This window comes from Prinia subflava, chromosome 19 (genome assembly GCF_021018805.1).
Source record: "Prinia subflava isolate CZ2003 ecotype Zambia chromosome 19, Cam_Psub_1.2, whole genome shotgun sequence".
Taxonomy (NCBI): Eukaryota; Metazoa; Chordata; class Aves; order Passeriformes; family Cisticolidae; genus Prinia; species Prinia subflava.
In genome coordinates this window covers 6694222-6711669 of record NC_086265.1, presented here as the reverse complement: position 1 = coordinate 6711669, position 17448 = coordinate 6694222, and the positions used below count along the sequence as shown (strand labels likewise).

General features: G+C 44.5%; 1 protein-coding gene across 1 annotated transcript in view; it reads left to right on the top strand.

Annotated features, from left to right (window-relative positions):
* LOC134560431 (uncharacterized) overlaps window positions 1-17448 on the top strand; it is a 31766-nt gene continuing 14318 nt past the window's right edge. Inside the window, exon 1 of the mRNA XM_063416424.1 lies at window positions 1-191. Within this exon, the coding sequence (XP_063272494.1) occupies window positions 114-191 (78 nt within the window). The 5' untranslated portion in view covers window positions 1-113. The remainder of the gene's footprint in view (window positions 192-17448) is intronic.

The following is a 17448-nucleotide window of genomic DNA, read 5'->3' as shown; positions in this document are numbered from 1 at the left end:
GGCCGGGCTCGGGGGGTCGCTGTCAGCGGCGCCGCTCGGGGCACGGCTCGGCGCGGCGCTCCGCTGGCTGTGCGCGGCACGGCTCGGCTCGGCGCGGCTCGGCACGGCGCGCCATGCTCCGCAGCGGCCCCGGCGCGGGGCTCGTCCTGGCGGCGGCCGCGGCGCTCTGCCTCGGCGGGGCGGGAGCCAAGGTAACCCCGGCACCGGCGGCACCGGCCCCCGCCCGCACCGGGCAGGGCAGCGCGGCAGCGGCGAGCCCGGCGGGGAGGGTTGCCCCGGGAGCCCCGCCGGGAGGAGGGGAGGTCCGGGAGTCCTGGGGCCAGGGGTGCAGCAGAGCTGTCGGCAGCCCGGGGGACGGGCGCGCTGGTGCTCCGGGACGAGGGATGCGCCGCGGACACCGGCAGGAGGGATGCGGCGGGGCGGCCGCGGCCGCGGGGCCCTTCGGCCCCTGCCTCTCGGTGTTTGGGGTGTAGGGCTGGCCGGGGACTCGCCTCGGAGTGCGAAAGGCACCGTGAGACGAGATGCTCCGGGACTCCGGATCAACCCCTCCGCTTCGGTGCAGCCGGACCCGAAATCCGGTGAGAGCCCGATGACTGCGGGTTCCCAGCAGAAATGAGAACACTTGCCCAAAAGCATCCCTGCCACCGGCACAGCCTGGCGTGGGGAGTCCAAACCAAATACCTCGGGCTGCTTTACAGTGCCCACGCCCGCTCTCCCCGCTCTTGGGCACCTCGGCGGTAGCAGGGAGAGCGGGTAAACTCTGCAAGTGACAGTCCAGCTCCCAGGGCAGGGATCCGGGCACAGCTGAGAGCGAGTGGGCACGGGGAGCTGAGAGAGGCTGAGCACGGGGGCACCCGAGCTGCGGTGGAAAGGCAGAGGAGGAAACACAGAGCACCCCAGAACCAGGAGCAGCTGCAGAGCAGTCGCTCTGAGCTTTGGGAGGGATGAGCAGTCCTGGTCCCGCTGAAGGGAGTGGGACTTTTCCTGTGGACCCTGACAGAACCAAGGTTTGACACTTCTAGTAGAGATTCTCAGTTCTAGAAAACACGAGCCACTAGAGTATAAGAAAATATTATTCCGTACATTTATGTCTTGTTGCATATGTGTGTATATATGAAGAAAAAAAGGTGTAGGGTTGCTTTCTCTGGTGGCAAACAGCATCATAGTTCTGCCTGATAAAGTAATTCCCTGCCACAGCACACGAACACCCAGCCATGACTGTGGTTGAAATGAAGATGTTTTATCTCACTTTGGTATCCTAGTGAAGATAGCTACAGTGAGAATTTAATTAAGCCCCATTTCTGGCCCTGAAATACTAACTTTACTAAGATCTATTGAATTGTATGGTTATGGGGCTTTGTATTTTGTTTGTCTTTCAAGTCAGGATTGCATTGCAGAGTGCAAGCTTACCCTCATCCAGTTGCATACCTCTCTTATTAAACTACATAACTTGCTTGCTTCCCTGAATTATTGCATCCTTCCTGTGCTGTTTCTCTTCTGCCTTTGCCTGTACAGTCATGAGGAGCAAGTACTGGCTGCGTGCTGTGCATTTGGGGGTGAAAGGCAATGCTGGGACTCTGAATCCATCAGCAAACTCTCTAATTTTTTGCTAATTTTTCTCTAATGTTTCCTAGTCAGCTTCTATTGTTCTCTGACTCTGAAATCAAGAGTGTTTGATTTCACACCAGGCAGTAACTAAACTAAAGTATTGACCAACAGCATTACAGAAAAGAAACTGCCTCCTTAATGAAGGAGCAGCAGTCTCCTGCCTGCTTTCCCCGACTTGACTTCTTGCTGTGTCAATTATTCTTTTGATCACATTGTTTATAGACTCTTAACATACTGGAGAATTCCTTTTGCAGAATGAAAAGCGTTTTCCATTGCTTATCTTCCTAAATGTGACGGGGAACTCTGTGTCCAAACAGACGTGTGTGTACATCTCTTGCTCCCTGTTTTTATTATTTCCTGGAGTAAGTTGCACTTGCTCTTCACTCATCAAGGACTGCACTGTGCTGTGTAGGCGTCACTATTTTTATCTTTTTTGGCTACACTGATAGTGTTGCTATGCTAGTAAAGAAATATACATCCCACTCTAAGTTAGTGGTTCAAATGTAGTTCAATTTATCAGTTGAAAAAAGGTATTCAACGATTTATGAGAAATTATTTGTCTTCTGGCTTAGAGTTAACAATGTAAAAACATAACAGAAACTCCCTTGGCAGGGGCAAAGTCTGCAGGAGGTACAGAGAACTGAATTGTTCTTTTCATCCAGGAAGGTGGTCTCTGCCAGTAAGAGCTGAGAAAATTTGTGATGCTTTGAGGTAGCGTGGATGTTTGCAACATGTTTTGTGGCAAAGTAGAGCTCTCTCTGGAATCCTTCACTGAGTACTACAGCAATTTAAAAATAGGAGTTAGAGCAAATGAAAGAAAAATTGAAGATGAGGTGCATGATGTTTCCTCCTGTGTGTCTGTATCAAATGGAACAAGATGTGCAGATAAGCAGCTTGTTTATCCTGAAGGAAGAATGTAAGCCTGATGAAAGAGTAACACAGTCAAAATTATGTCTCTGTATGTCCATTAAATATTATCTGTTTAATCAAATCCCTGTGGAGGAGTTCTCTATGCCAGTGCCATCCTTCATCTGGTATTCTTCTGTTCACTTGCTGGCTCAAGGAAAAAATCAAGCCTTTCTTGTTCTGTTTAAGAGAAGAATTCTTAGCAATCTTAGACCCTCTAGTGAAACTCTTAGTCCTTTACCCAGCAAGAACTACGGCAAAATTCCTGCTGGTTAAAGAGGGAGCAGGATCCTTCCCAAGATCAGTGAAAGATTAAAAAAAAATCAACTACTAAAATATGCACCTCAATTAGCAAAGAATGTGGCCTGATTAGTAAAGTGTATGAAATTTCAGCTATTAAATTCTACAGCCCTGATCAACAAAGCACGCTGCACAGTTGGCAATGTATCCAGAATCTCAACTCCTACCAGATCAACCAAGCATGCAGCTGAATCAGTAAATTATGCAACTGGAGCAGCAAAATATGCACTTCTGATGGGGGCTGGAGGATAGGGAAGGTCTCTAATGTTTTAAATTGGCACACAATAGGTCTGTCAGTGGTCAGCATCTGCCTTGAGAAAAGCAGAGGCAAAATATATAACTTTTACTAAGTCTCTCTGGACCATTCCTGGACTGGAAAAGCATGTCCCTCAAATAACTCAGTGTTTTTAGCAGCAGTCCCATTCTTTACCAGATGTACTGCACATCTGGTTCCAATCCCAGCAGCTGCCAGGTGTGGGGGTTATTTTAGTAACACTTTAATGGGATTTTTAGGTCCAGGTAGCTTTTGCCTTATTCATCGCTGTGAAGCACTGGGTCTGCACACCAGGCTGTATTTCTGTCTCAGGAGTTGAAGCCAGTCAAGACAAATAAGGCACCTTCAAAGAACCTGAAAGTTTTGTTGGCAGTGAACTTAATATCTATTAATCTCTTCACTATTTGTGAAAGTACTTTGTGCTTGAGGAGCAGAGAAATGATAGGTCTGTCCTGTTTTCTTTGTATCTTGATTAATTGCCATAACTGCATCCTATTGTGTTTACAATGTATCTTGGCAGATCAGATGTTTACTGTGCAGAGAGTTTGGATGTTTGGCCAATTTGGGGAGCAGTTATATTCATATATTCTGAAGCAGTAGAGCTGTTTCTCCCTAGCTTCTGTGTATGTGCTTTAAAAATCCACTCACAGTAGCTGGTTCGGAATTTCCAAAGCTGTTTTTACTTTAAATTATTATTTTTGCTTTATACAGAAGACCTACAGGTTTTAATATGTTAATAAAGATGCAGTTTCAGGGTTTCTATAAACCTTTTTTTTTTTTTTTAATGTCTGGACGTAAACTGTACTAAACTGCCTGGGCTCAAGGAAGATGTGGGAATTGCTTTGTTTTATTGCACTGTTCACTTTAGTACCCAGGAGCCTGAAACATTATTTGAGTCTAAAAATTATCTGGACTTTTTCATTGTTGTTTTGGTTCATTTTTTTCTGGTTTTGGTTTCAGGGTTTTCTTGTTGTTTTGTTGGGGGTTTTAATCCACTAAATTTGATTCATAAAGCTGGCTTGCATTGAACATCTTATTTACCAAATTTCTGCCTCATTTCCAAGTCAGTTCAATGAATGATCCTATTTAGTCCTTTTTCCTGTTTAAAATATTTCCTACTGAGTCCGGAGCAGTGCCCTTAAAACATAATTGATTTGGGTCATTGAACCCTTATTTTTCATGCATGTTAGTTTACATCCCGCCACTGACTGGTATTTAAATTAGAAAATTGCAGGCGGATTTCTTCTAGAGGCTAAAGTTCACGTGGAGTCTCTGGCAAAATAAGATCCTGGAGTACATATCCCTGGAACTGGGCAATGATTTGTAACTCTTTTTTAATTCTGTCTGGCCAGAGTGTTATAAATCTGGCGCTCCCTTGTTAGCTTCACGCTAAGCAGCAATAATGTCCACAGTGTTTTAGTCCTGATAATTCTAATTACGGAAGCACTGAGGAAACTGAAAGCTGAGAAGATGGACAAGGCTGGCTTCAGGTCCTGCACAGCACAGGGATTCTCTCTTTGTAGAGCTGAACCATAATTCTCTCATTTGCCAAGGCCAGCAATGGAACCAGCAGCCAAGGTAAGAGAAACAAGCCAGTGGCAGAAGATTTCTGGAATTATGTGGGTAATCTTTGTGTAGAAGGAGCTAAAAGGCTTTAGTGCTGGTAGAGATAGCAGCCATCCTAGGGCTGAAAAAGCTGAAATAACTTTTTTCATTGCTATCTAAGAGGTTGGAGCAAACAATCCTGTAGCACTGGTTTGCAAAGATCCAGCAAAAAACTTTCCTGTGGTAACCAGTAATTACTATTCTCTTCTCTGCTTCTTTGTGTGACAGAGCAGGAATGGTGGTAAAATATTCAGATCTCTTTCTTCCTACCCCCCTTTTCTTCTTAAAAAAAAGAACTCATGGCACATTTTGTACCGGAGAGTGGCTAACTCAGTGGTGTAGCTAGAGCAGGTCTGGTAAAGCTGTTCTTCCCATTACACACTGTTCTTGGTATGCACTGATATCCCAGATCCATAAATGATAAAAATTCAGCCTGGTGTTTAGATATTGCTTGAGTATGGGAAGTACTAAATATTAAATTCATCCTCTTGTACAAATTCCTGGCAGGAGAAGGGTGGGGTAGGGACAGGGCACTGTAGGGTCTTGCATTAATATGTGTAATAATTTTACAGTAGGGAGAGGCCTGACTGTCAGCCTTGGTTTTCAAACTCAGTGTAAGAACATTATCATTCCTTTTACAGGCTCTCAGCAGCAAAGGCCCCATGGTTCATATTCACATCATTGCCAATGGAAAGGAGGATCCCATTTTGAGAGGAGCAAAGGCTAATTTGCCTGTATTTCCTTTCTAGAGTTCTTGGAGCCCTACTGGAGCTCACAGAAGTCATCTGAGACTTCAGGAAGATTTAAATCAGGCCAGCAAGTAGTGCTGGCTTGGATTAGTAATGAAGTGCATTGAGGACAACATCTGTATTTGGGTTTGGGTGGAGCCCTTTCATGGTAGAAGAGTTGGTAATACTTTTACAGCACCTTTCATCAGAGGATTTCAGAGTTTCACAAATATCTAATTACAGAAACTATTAAACTGTGTGAAATCCTTGGTCCTGGGGGAGTACAGGCAGTACCATTATGCTTCAACAGAAAGCAGGGGTGGGTGGTGTTCAAAGTGGCAAAACAAAAGTGAATTTTTCACATGCAAGCCATAACCTGCTACACGATCTCATTTTCATCCTGTGTTTTACTCCTCTCATTTCTTTATATTAGCAGCCAGGTTTCAACACCAAATGAGCTAAACAAAATGGGCTGCCCTAAGCCTCCATTCAGAACCACTCTCAGCTCTTGGGAAGGGATTTTAGAAGTTTATCAATCTCTTACTGATCTGTTTTCATAGTATTTGTATTTCTGTATTCTGTTAAGCAGAACTTAGCTAGGGTCAGATGCTAAGGAGGCCAATAATGAGAACTTCTTGGGTACAGGAGCTCTGGGATGCCATGCCTCTGAAAGTCCAGCCTGATCCAAATCCCAGAAAGTTGTCACTCAGCCTTTCCAAGGACAGTGTGCTTGCTCTCTACTGTACTTAATTTGAGATTAGCTGTGAGAGATCTAATCCATTTATTCTACTTAAATCCAGCTCTCTCTTGGGCTTGTTTAGTAAATATTCCACTGTTTTGAGAGACTGAGTTTTTATTAAAGGAATTTTTTAACTGAAAAGGTGGAACCTTTACTGGTAGCACTGGGGCTCAAAGCCTGGGCTGCCCCTGCCCTTGACTTCCTCCTGTGCTGCAGATCTGCATGGGTGGGCACTGCAGGTAAATCCAAGACCTCACTATTTGAATACAAGGGCCCCAAGGAGTTGCTCATCAAGACTAACTTTAAATGCAAGCTTAGCAGGCTGAACACTTTGATTTGCCTCTAAAATCAACAGTAACTTATTCCAGGTTTCCTGGTTGAAACTTGAATGGGGAAGAAGAAAGGATGTCTGCAAAGCAGATTTATTTAGGAAAACAAACTGCTCACTGGTTGGGACCCTGTAACAACAAACCCAGGCTTAGTTTTTCCTCTGTCTGCAGTATCTGTGATACTTTTTTCAGCTTTCTCCCACCCCTCCCTGCTGTGCCCTCATGGTCTCTCCTTATGTGTAAGCAATAAAGCAAAATTTACAAGCATCCTGCTCTCTGAAATCCTGGCAAAGACAGAGCCTTGGAAATTTCCCTTGAGTGCACAAGAGGAGACTAATCCTGGAAGGACAAGGTGGAGAGAAGTGCTGCTGTTTGTACACCCTCCAAAACTAAGGATGAGCACTCAGACCACAGCAGACCCCTGGCTGCTCCAGCTCCAGCTGCAGCAATGGCTCATGTGGAAGCCAAGCTAAAAAGATTGTATGAAAGGGAGAGGGTTTTTCTTTGCTTGAATTTTAAATTTCACTACCCATGTCTTCTGCATAAGCCCTCCCACCTGCTAGTGACATTTCGTGACACAACAGCCTGGTTCCCAAAAGGCTGGGATAACAGCTCTGCAGCAAGGTGATGGTGACACAGAATATTTGCAGGTTTTGCATTCACATATGGAATGTTTCCTTCTCCATACGTTTGTACAATAGGCTTCCAGCATGTGAAGCCTCTGAAGTGTCTGAATGAAACAATAGGGTCACGTAGCTGGAAGTCCAAGCACAAACAGCTCTTCTTTTGCCAGGCCACTTTACACATATATGTGTGTGTTTTGTTTGTTTTTAAAAATCCAGGTTTATTTCCCAGGAAGTGGCCAGCAAATTTTGTGTGAGATTGCCTTTCAATTCTCCTTTCTCCTGTTTCTTGTCCTTTCAAAACAAAATAAAGCAATTCTGGGCACCTAAGGTGCATATGGATTTCATTATTTAAATCTCTCCCATGTATTTGGGAGGTGATATATATGAAGTTAATTTGGGAACATTAATTTTACAGATTCCTATGTATAAACATAACTTGTTCAATGGACTATTATACTGAACTCCACAAGTAAACTTTTGCTGCAGGACTGTAGCTTTTGTTTTGTTATATATTCCATCTGGTTACCAAGCAGTAGAAAACAATCTGACCATATTTTTTGCTCTTTAATTTGCACTGCTTTAGACTGCTCAATTTATAGAAAATTAAAACCAGATTGATCCTCTGGAAATTGCCCCAATTCCAAGCCCTGTCAGTTCCCACCACCCCTATCGTTTACTGTTAATTTTTCTATGGTGTGTTGTGTACACTTTATTAATGAGAACTTGCTCCAGTGGAGAATAGACCTATGTGACCTATTAAAGCCCTGAAGCAAATGGCCATGGCATCTTGAACTCTTCATTACACTGCCTTACTTTTATTTACCATGGTCCCATCATATTCAGGATTATTTGCCTGAGGAGACACTCTAAATGATGCCTTTGTTTCTCTTTCTAAGGCTTTACATTTTTTTGTATGTTTGAATGAGGGTATTTTCTGAAAAAGGAACCCAACAAACTAGAACATGGATAGCAGCTTTGTATAGATGAAGGATCTTATTTGATAGGGCATCTTGCATCTTTGTTGGTGAACCTTTGCTGAGTGTCCAGTCACAAGAGTTGGCTTTGTTTTTTTCCTCCTGCAAGGATTAGTCTGAAAGGTCCCCAAGAAAAGGCTGGGAATTCCAGCACTCCCTGGTGGATGTTATGTTAGATGTGTTGTGTGCTTCCTTGGGCATAAAAGCTGATGTTGTGATGAAAGGGGAAAGCCAATGTTCAGACTGCCCTCATAGAGACATGGATCACATTTGTTGCATGAGCACAGCACAATAAATTTATGAGACAGTTATGGGAGGTTTCTGCTTAAAATAGTTCTGCTTTATGGGTGTAATGGTTATAGTCCCCAAGGGAGCACTGCCTAGTCAAGTGGGTCTTTCCAAGCACTGGATTTGCATATTTTAAATAGATTTTTCAAATCATTTGATAGAAAAACAGTCTGGCTTTTGTCCCTTTCAGACTGAAATGAGAAGAAGGAAATTAATATTGTAATGTGAGGTGCAGTCAAGATAGAGAAGAGTTCAGAATAAGACCTGGCACTTAGTTTCTAGTAAAAGCACCTGGATGTAATTGAAATTAAAGAAAAAATATCCTGTGCCTTGGCCTAGGTCTCTTCCAGAGCATTTTTATCTGTATTTCACACTTTTCTAACATTTTATCCACTTCATAAGTGTGTCTGCACCTTGATATGCAACAACTATTGAGTAATCACTGAATGCTAGGATTACTCCTGTAATGATAACTTAAATCTGGGAATCTGACAGGTAGCAAATGTACCCATGAGCTGCCAAGCCCAGAGGAAAACTATTCATCATAAGCATTTCTAGCTCTAAAAATATAAATCATAGCTGTAACTTGTAAGGGATCTTGTAGGTGAATCCAACTCCATCCTAGTCAGAGAATTGAAAGGGGAGAACTAAAATTTCTGCCTATTTGTGATGTGGTGAAAAAGAACAAGAATTCTTTTCAGTGTTCTGAGACTTCACCTCTGAGCCCTTATGTGGCTGAGTTAGCAATGAGCCTCCTTCAGTCCCACCTTTGCTGAGAGGGGGACAAATCCTTCCAGAGGGCTGTTAAGACCATCTCTAAGTATTGCTCTGAATTTCCCTCTGTAGGAAACAACTCTGGCTTCTGCCTGCCGAGGGAAATGAGCCAAATTAGCCAGCAAAGTCCTGCACCCAGAGCTGGGTGTCCTTCATCTTATATAGGAATCTTGCATCAGGTACTCAAAAAGGTCCGTGGCTGCTGCAGAAAAACCTGCCCACTGCTCATAAGGATGGTGTAGGTTTGCATCTCTGGCCTAATGAGGATGAACTGGTTTTCCTTCTCAGCAGAACCTCCCAAAAGCAGCAGAGCTTTCGGCTGCCTCTGCTCCGAAGGCGAGAACGTCAATGTCTGCTCAGGCTGCATGTACTGCTGGTCATGCTATGGAAAGCTGGGCTGTTCCATGGGTGATTGTTCAGAAAACAGCCCCTGCTTGTGTCCCTGGGAACAAGCTTTTTTTTGTTGTTTGGGAACAAGCATCTCTGGAGTTAAATGAGGAGGGCTGTTGTTCCCCACAGAGGCTGGAGTGCTCCGCTGTGCCTGATGGTTGTCGGAGTGCCCGTGTTTGTTTTTTTGTGATTTTCCTTTTCCCCACCTCCTCCTGTTCTGAGCGAGGATCAAGGAGGAGGGATGGTGACCTCATGGTGCAGTTATGCAATCTGCCAGAGCCAGGTATCAAAACACAGTGCAGCTGTGGAGCTGGGACCTCGCTGTGGCTGGGGGCCCTGGCCTCCTGGCTCTAATGAGATCACTGACCTTCTCCTGCCACTTCTCCTGCAGCTGCTTTGATTCCCAGGGATTTGTTGTGGCCATGCCTGCCTAACGGTTTGGAAAGCTGCCGCAGGGAATGCTGCATCCACAGGCAGGCTCTGGGGGCTGGCCCTGCAGACCTAGAGCAGGTGAGGGTGCCCTGAGCCCTGCCAGCCTCTTTCCACCCCAGCAGAGCTTGTTTGCCTCCATCCAAGGGTGTGCAAACATTCCCACCCTCCCTGATTATTCTTTATTTCATAGCAAGGGAGGAGAAGGTTGCCTGTTCTCCAGTGAAATAAAGCAGTGCCTTCCCAGCAATCTTGTGATGCTTGGGCTGCAGCAGAGTCACATATGGGAGGAATAACAGAGAATAGCATGTCTGCAGTCTGAGGCATATTTGAGCCTCCAAGTCCTCAAGTCTCGTTCAGACTTTGCATTCTTGCCCTAATTGTTGAACTGCATTCCTGCTTCCCTCCCCTACTCTTCTATCAGTATTGTTGTTTTCCTTGTCTCCTGCAGTAAGAAGCTTTCACAGCCTCCTTCCCTTGCTACTGCATATTTGTTCTCTTCAGATGTCCTGCAAATTATTAAAAACAATAGAAAACTTAGAGATAAATGTGAAAGCAGGGCCCTGTGAAGCTGTCTGATGTGTGCCAAGAAGGAATACAAGACAAGTCAGGTTCCTGAAAGTGGGATTTGCAGAGTGGAAATGTCACATCCATAATCACTTTCATGTGGTGGAACTGCTGCTGCCCACCACTAAAATAACAGAGCATCTGTTAAAAAATGTGGGTTTGGTTTTACTTAAAATCCAGCAGGTTGCACTCACTTCAAGAAGTATTAGGTCCTCATTTAAAAACATGAGTTTTTAACCTGGTCTGGTACCATAAATGTATTAAAAGCAAATGGATGCTCAGCCCAGCTCGAGTCCCACACTGAACCCTGTTCAGAGCTTATTTGTGAATTGGCTCAGGGAGCAAGAGTGTGTGCAGAAGGTGGGTTTGTGTTGGGACAGGGAAATTGGGAGGGCAAGGGAGACCCCTCAGCAAGCAGGGCACTCTCATAATTGATGGGAGCTCTTTTGGAGATCAAGCTGAAAAAATAGTTACAAATAGAGACTAAAAAAAGGACGGGAAGCTAATAACTAAGCAAAGGGTCAGCAAATTTTGTTGTGCTCTGTCAATCCCATGTCTGATCCGCTTCTGCTAACTCTGCTACTTTCAGTCACCCAGACTTGAAGAGTTGCCCTAATGTGGGATGAGAGTCTCCTTTTGCTGTTGCCTCATGCTTCAAACAGCAAAGGCAATTTGGCAGAGAGGGAAGTGGTGATTCCAAGGCATTTCTAGGAATTCTTATACTGCCAGGTGGAAAAAATGGGTTAGATGTGCTGCAGCTGTATCTAGTTCACTCTAATGGAAAAAATAAACCTTGCATGCAAAGATGAGCTGAAAATGCAAAATTAAATAGAGCACTAATTTTCCAAAGTCTCTGATTAACTTTGTCCTCTGCCTGGAAAAAGTCCTACCAGCCTTGGTCTCTAGATCAGTCAGCTAGTGAAGGAAATGTGGTCACTTCTTAAACAAACAGACTGGAGTTTTCTGTCTTACTCTTGGGATAGTTTTTCCTCAGATCCTGTATTTGATGCGCATCCAAAAAGCTCAGACTTCCCTAGCTTGGAAATACTGCGAGAGGAGAGCTTGGGGCTTTTGCTGGGAACCACAAGAATTGTATTTCTGGTAGCTTTGCAGCAAGTTCCAGCCATGTCAGCAAGTAAAGACTTGTCTTTATTTTGTTTTTTTTCCCTTGTAAGCCGGGATTGTGGAATGACAACTTTCCCTTTTTCCTTCTCATTTCCTTTTTTACACCCCAAGTTTAGCATTTTCTTTCTGCTCTGGCTGAATGTTTGGGCCACTTCATATTTCATCCCAGGTTGGCTGGCTCTGTTCAAATGTCCTCAGGAGTCCGAGTGATCTTTAACTTGGAATGAACTTCCTATGTCTGGAGGGGAGAAAGGGAAAATAGCTGGGATGCCATGCCTCCCCCTCCATGTTTGGAGCAAAGATGTTGGTGCAGCCAGAGTTTTAAAGAGGTCCCTTGGGCAGAATAAATGTGAAGGAGGTGGTGAAGCAGCCTTGAAGCGTTTCCAGCTCTTTGAAAGAACCACACGTGTGTGTGCATGTGTGCACATAAGATGTTTTTAATTTTGGAGGGGTGAGTGATCCCAAATAAAGCTTGCTGGATTTTCATCCCACTGATGCTATGTTGAGCTCAGATGGCTAAATTTGATCATCCATGCTGAACAATCTTTGATTCTAAGGCTGCATCCTTCTCTGTGCAGAAACTATTTGCTTACCCCTGTGGCTTCTGTTGAATCAGCTGTGGGCTGACAAGATCAGGCTACTGTGGAATGTCCATGGACTGTCCTGTTCTGACACTAGGCAGCTGCAGGAGATTTTGATTTTTAAATTAAGAAAAAAAATCTACCTGTAGAGGAGTTCTTTCTTTTCTACTCTCAGAAGTGTTTAAGTAGTGGGGCTATTTCACAGGAAGGGACAAAACATAAAATAACCCTCTGATTCAAATCATGGGATCATAACCAAGTATTCTCACTTCAGAATGATTTTTTAAAGGGCCTAAGGTCTGCATGAAAAGCTTCTATCCTCACCTCCACTTATTACTCCAGTATTAGTTTTTTTCTTGTACAGTTTTCAAGCAAAGACCAAAAAGCCCTTTTACTTGGATAAGGATTTAATAGGCATCTGTGCTTGAAAAGACTAATAAATGCAGCACTTCTTAAATGTTCAGTCAGTTTGAAATATAGTGGATTATTCCTACGCTTGTTTCTAAAAAGATGTGGAAGAGACATTTTTAAATCTGCCTGAAACTTGAAATACATGTGAGAAATGCACAGAAGTTGAGATGTGCATAAAGCATTAATGAGGGCAAAGTGGGTTATGAACTTTGCACAGCATTTCCTTGTGAGCCTGCAGCTGGGTACCTCTATTAGGTGTGTGGCTTGGCCCCTGAGGATGTCCTGGAAATGCAGTGGCTCAGCTGTGTGTCTCCAGTTTCCTCTGCTGAGCTTTCACTCTGGGTATGCACCACAAGAACTTGCTATTTCTTGGGTATTTTATAAAAGAAAACAAGCTACGTTGGACAAGTCCCAAGCCAGAGGTTCTGAGATCGTGCTCACAGAGGAATATCAAACATCAAGACAGGACGTCCTCCTTCCCCTTCTTTGAACTAAATACACTTTAAAATAAACAGTCTTTGGGATGCAAGTGGGATGATGTCCTCTAGGATGTTGCAACCAGCATCTCCTCATAACCAGCATTAACATGAATGAAGAAAAAGAAGCAAAATCTAAGAACACAAATGGGCTGAGGATTTCCCTGCCCGTGGCCTTGCATCACTTTGTTTCCTCTTCTCCTCAGCAGGGCTTTACAAGTCTCTTTACAAGAGAAGGGGACACATTGGCCGTGTCCCCTTCTCTTCCCAGTACACGCCACAGTGTCCTCCCACGTTCCCTCCGGGCTCCCAGCATCACCCCAGGCCAGCAGCTCTTGTCTCCTGAGGCAGGACAGAGAAGCTTGAGGAACCAAGCCATGCCTGCTCCCTGTGCTTCAGGCAGGGGCTGGTACCCACCCCTGAGGAGGCTGGGGGCCAGCTAGAGCCTGTCACAACTTGCCATCCATGGCTTTTTGCAGGTCCCCTGCAGCTTTTGAGCATGGGGTTGCTCTGAGCTGCTGCAAGAACTTGTCCTGTCCTGGCAAAGTGAGGAGCTTGCTTCTGAGTGTCCCTCTGGTTCAGCTCTAGCCTGCTGCCTTCTTTGGGAGTAATTGTGACTAAAGGGTGGAAATTATATGATTAAATTAAATTAATCTTGTAGAGAGTGGGATTCCCTTGGAATGTGTTGATTCCCTGACAATGTTCCTACAGGAAAAATGCAGAGGCTCCAGGCCTACATCTGTAGGTGTTGTGTGAGTGGAGAGCAGAATTAAGAGTTATATTACTCAGATGATGATAACTATTCTTCCCAGTGCATATTCTTTGGTGGGCCTTATGGTAAAATCCCATCTGCCCAAAACAATAATTTTCTCCTTTTTATGCATGAGAATTCTGCTTTTCATCAGTGCCTGCTGCTTCTCAAGAGCTCTTTGATGTACAGAATCCAGTTTGAAGCAGTGACATACTGGCTTTGTGCTGCACCCCTGTATAGTACAGCAAGGGCTTCTCTTTCTTTGGGAGCTGGTGCTCCTCAGGAGGCAGCTGTGGGTGAGATCCCTGAACAATGTCCTGCAGTCACTTCTGGCCACTTCTGCTCCAACCCAGCACAGCTTTGTGTGTAAGAAAAACTCCCCAAAACTGCATCACCCGTGGGTTTGCTGCAGACGTGCTCCTCCGAGGGCAGCAGAGCATCCTCAGCACCATCAGAGCAGCACCACTTCCACAATCACCTTCGAGGGACAAGCACAAGGTCCTCCTTGTATTCCCCAGCCCTCTGTTTCCTGCTGCAGAGGCCTTATAACTCCTTACACATCTGTATCCTAAATAGCTCAAAGCTGATGTCAGTATTAACTTCCCAGTCCAAACACCAGCACAGGAGGAGGTAAGTACATGACAATGGGGCATTTTTCTGTGATGGCACAAGATTTAAGCTTTTGAGTGGTCTGCGTAGTGTGAAAGGGGGAAATGCAACATCTTGGCATGTTCTGAAATAGCCAGCCATTGTGTCTATGGCCAGGCAGCAACAACTGAGATTTGAGTTACTTCTGAAAGTACTGAATGCAGTTCCCCAGTTACCCCAATACAGAAAGCAGGTAGGATTTGTCTGACCTGATGGCCTCAAGATTCAGTTCCACACAACTGTTGGAAACATTTGGAACCTCTGGCCAGAGAGGAAGGTACTGAAAAGCAGACAAACAGGACTGGTAATCTGGTTCTCCCTGCTCATAATTCACCTAATTCGCAATTGGCATGTGCATATATCAAGTGTTGTTTTTAAAAAGACAACAACCTATCATTTGGAAAGATTAAAAATGTGCCAATTTTTTTTGCGTGCATCTGTCAAAAGCCCACAAGTCTATAGTTTGCTGCAGAAGGGAACATCTGTGTCTAATTGGCAAAACTCAGGGTTCATAATGGGTGATTCAAATGAACAAAACCATTTTGTCATTCATTCAGTTGGGGATTATAAACTAATCAGAAATCCTTCCCCCTCCCCTGCCCTCAGATCTGTCTTGCATTTCCTGTCCCTTGTGGGTTTTTTTTCCCTGATCTCAGAGCAAGTCTTGAATCTTTTTGGTCTCACAAGCCATAATAAATGAACAATTCTCCCACTGCCACGACCTTTCAGCCACATTTCTGGAATTCACACCTTGCACTTCCCCCTCTGCCCAGGTTTGGGGTGCAGGGCAGCTCTTGGGGTTTTTATTGTAGCCCTGGTGGGGCTGGTGGCTTGAGCTGGTGGCTCAAGAGGCACCTGGCATCTGACACTCCTTGGACGTACACAGAACGTGCAAGGTATTTATTCCTCCTCAAATGAAGACAGTTTGCCAGATCCGAGTGAAAGGGAAGGCAGGAAGGGGAGTTTATCCTGAGAGCAGGGCGAGGGATTTGGGGGGGATGCTCTTCCCCATTCAGCACTCGGGGGATGAATCCCGCTGAGCTGGGGCTGCAGCTCCCGGGTGTCAGCAGAGTCTCCTGGTAGTAGAGGAGGGGCTGTGAACGCCTCCAGGCGCCTTCTCAGGGTCTGAAAAAAGGCAACTGGATCGCTTCACATATTCCTCAAAACAAAACCTCAACCCTCAATCACTGCTAATTTAAGGAGGCTTGAGCCAATCTGTGATCCTCCCACATCCAGGAGTGCCACCCTGTGAGCAGCAGTCCCGGTGCAGTTCTGCCTCCCAAACTGGGCACATATTTTAGTGCAAAAGTTAGGTGGTGTTTACTGTTTCTTGCTAGGCAAATATCTCGTTTCACAGTGAGCTCAGAAGATTAGTGTGGAACAAAGGCAAGACTGCACCAATATGCTGGGATGGAGGGAAGGAATACAAGAGAAGTAAGAGAAAATCTCTCTATTCTTCTTCCAAGTGTAAGAGGCATCCTTTCCCTGAGGAAAGACGGGCATATTCACTGGAAACCAGCAATTTTTCAGTAAAATCCAAGTGGCAACAAACGTATCTATAATTCTGATGTGAATTAGCAAATGGATCTGTTAGGACCTGTAGCCTCTTAAACTCACATAAGTTTTGCTTGTTTCCCCTGGATTTTTACCATGAATTAACTAATCCAGACTGAACCCCAACATTTTACCTCCTGGAGAAAAGATCAGTAAATTTCTATTAATAAATTTTGGGTTTACAGGTGAGACTCCTAAGGCACTAGACAGCAAATGATATGTGTGTGGCAATGAATGTGGTTTCTTTTCCATTTGAGGCTTCCAGCCATAGTCCAGTCCAGGTACCTTAAATGAGCAGCCTGTAGTTTATTCCACTGTAATTAATGTAAGCTTTGATTTAGATGACACTTTTACAAGTCAAATATTGGATTCCAAGTTGAATACAGAACACAGCTTCCACCTACTGTTACTGTTTTGGTCCTTTCCTGTGGCCATCCTGCAACCACCCTGAAATCCCCCAGAATGTGAGCAGCACCTGCTGGAACACAAAGGTTGTGCCTCGCAGAACAGGTCTGGCTTTTTGTTTCTATTCAGGAGCTTTCAACATTTGGCGTTGCATTTTTTTTTCTTTCCATTTCAATATGAGCCAAGGGGAGGGACCAAGAGAGAAAACAAAACTGGAGTATTTTGATCTTTGTGGCTTTATATGGACTTCATAAGCTTTGTTTGTTCTACTGCCAAGTTCCTTTGTGTTTAAATAGATAACAGACCAAGACGACTAATCATTTCCAATAAAAAACCACACCAAACCCAAAGCATTCCCTTTCTTTTCCAATTAATGCTTGTAAACCCATGCTCCTAGACACAGGGCTTGTGACCTCAGCACTCCTGGTTTATTGTTGTTGGGTTTTTTTCTTCTTTTCTTTCCGTTTTCAAAAACAATTGCCTAAGGCACAGATTGAGCTCTGTGCTCTGCAAATTTATGAAAGAATCTTGAAAAAAGGCCCCGAGAGTGGCTTTGGGAGAGGTTGTTGTAAATATAATGTGCAAAAGCAGCTTCATGCACCTTTGGAAAAGCAGAGAATGGTGGTTAGTGCCACCATTTATGGACTTCCTTCCTCCTTGGAGGCTGGAGGCTATTTGTGGAGAAGGAAGAAATAGCAGGTTCACATGGAGCTGTCGCTGTGTTATGTAAAATGCATGTTGCTTGCTGGTTTACTGGTGAGAGCTGGTATCTGCTGTCACTATTTTGAGAGGCTTTGCACTTGAAAAAGAGACGATTTGCCCAATCAAAAGCAGCTACATTTTATTGAAGTAAATAAGGCTGAATGTCCTTGAAACAGAAGATGAGTTGGTTGGATGAATCATGGGTGATCATCAATGCAAAGATTCTTTTTTATATGAAAATGTTTTTGTAATGAAAAT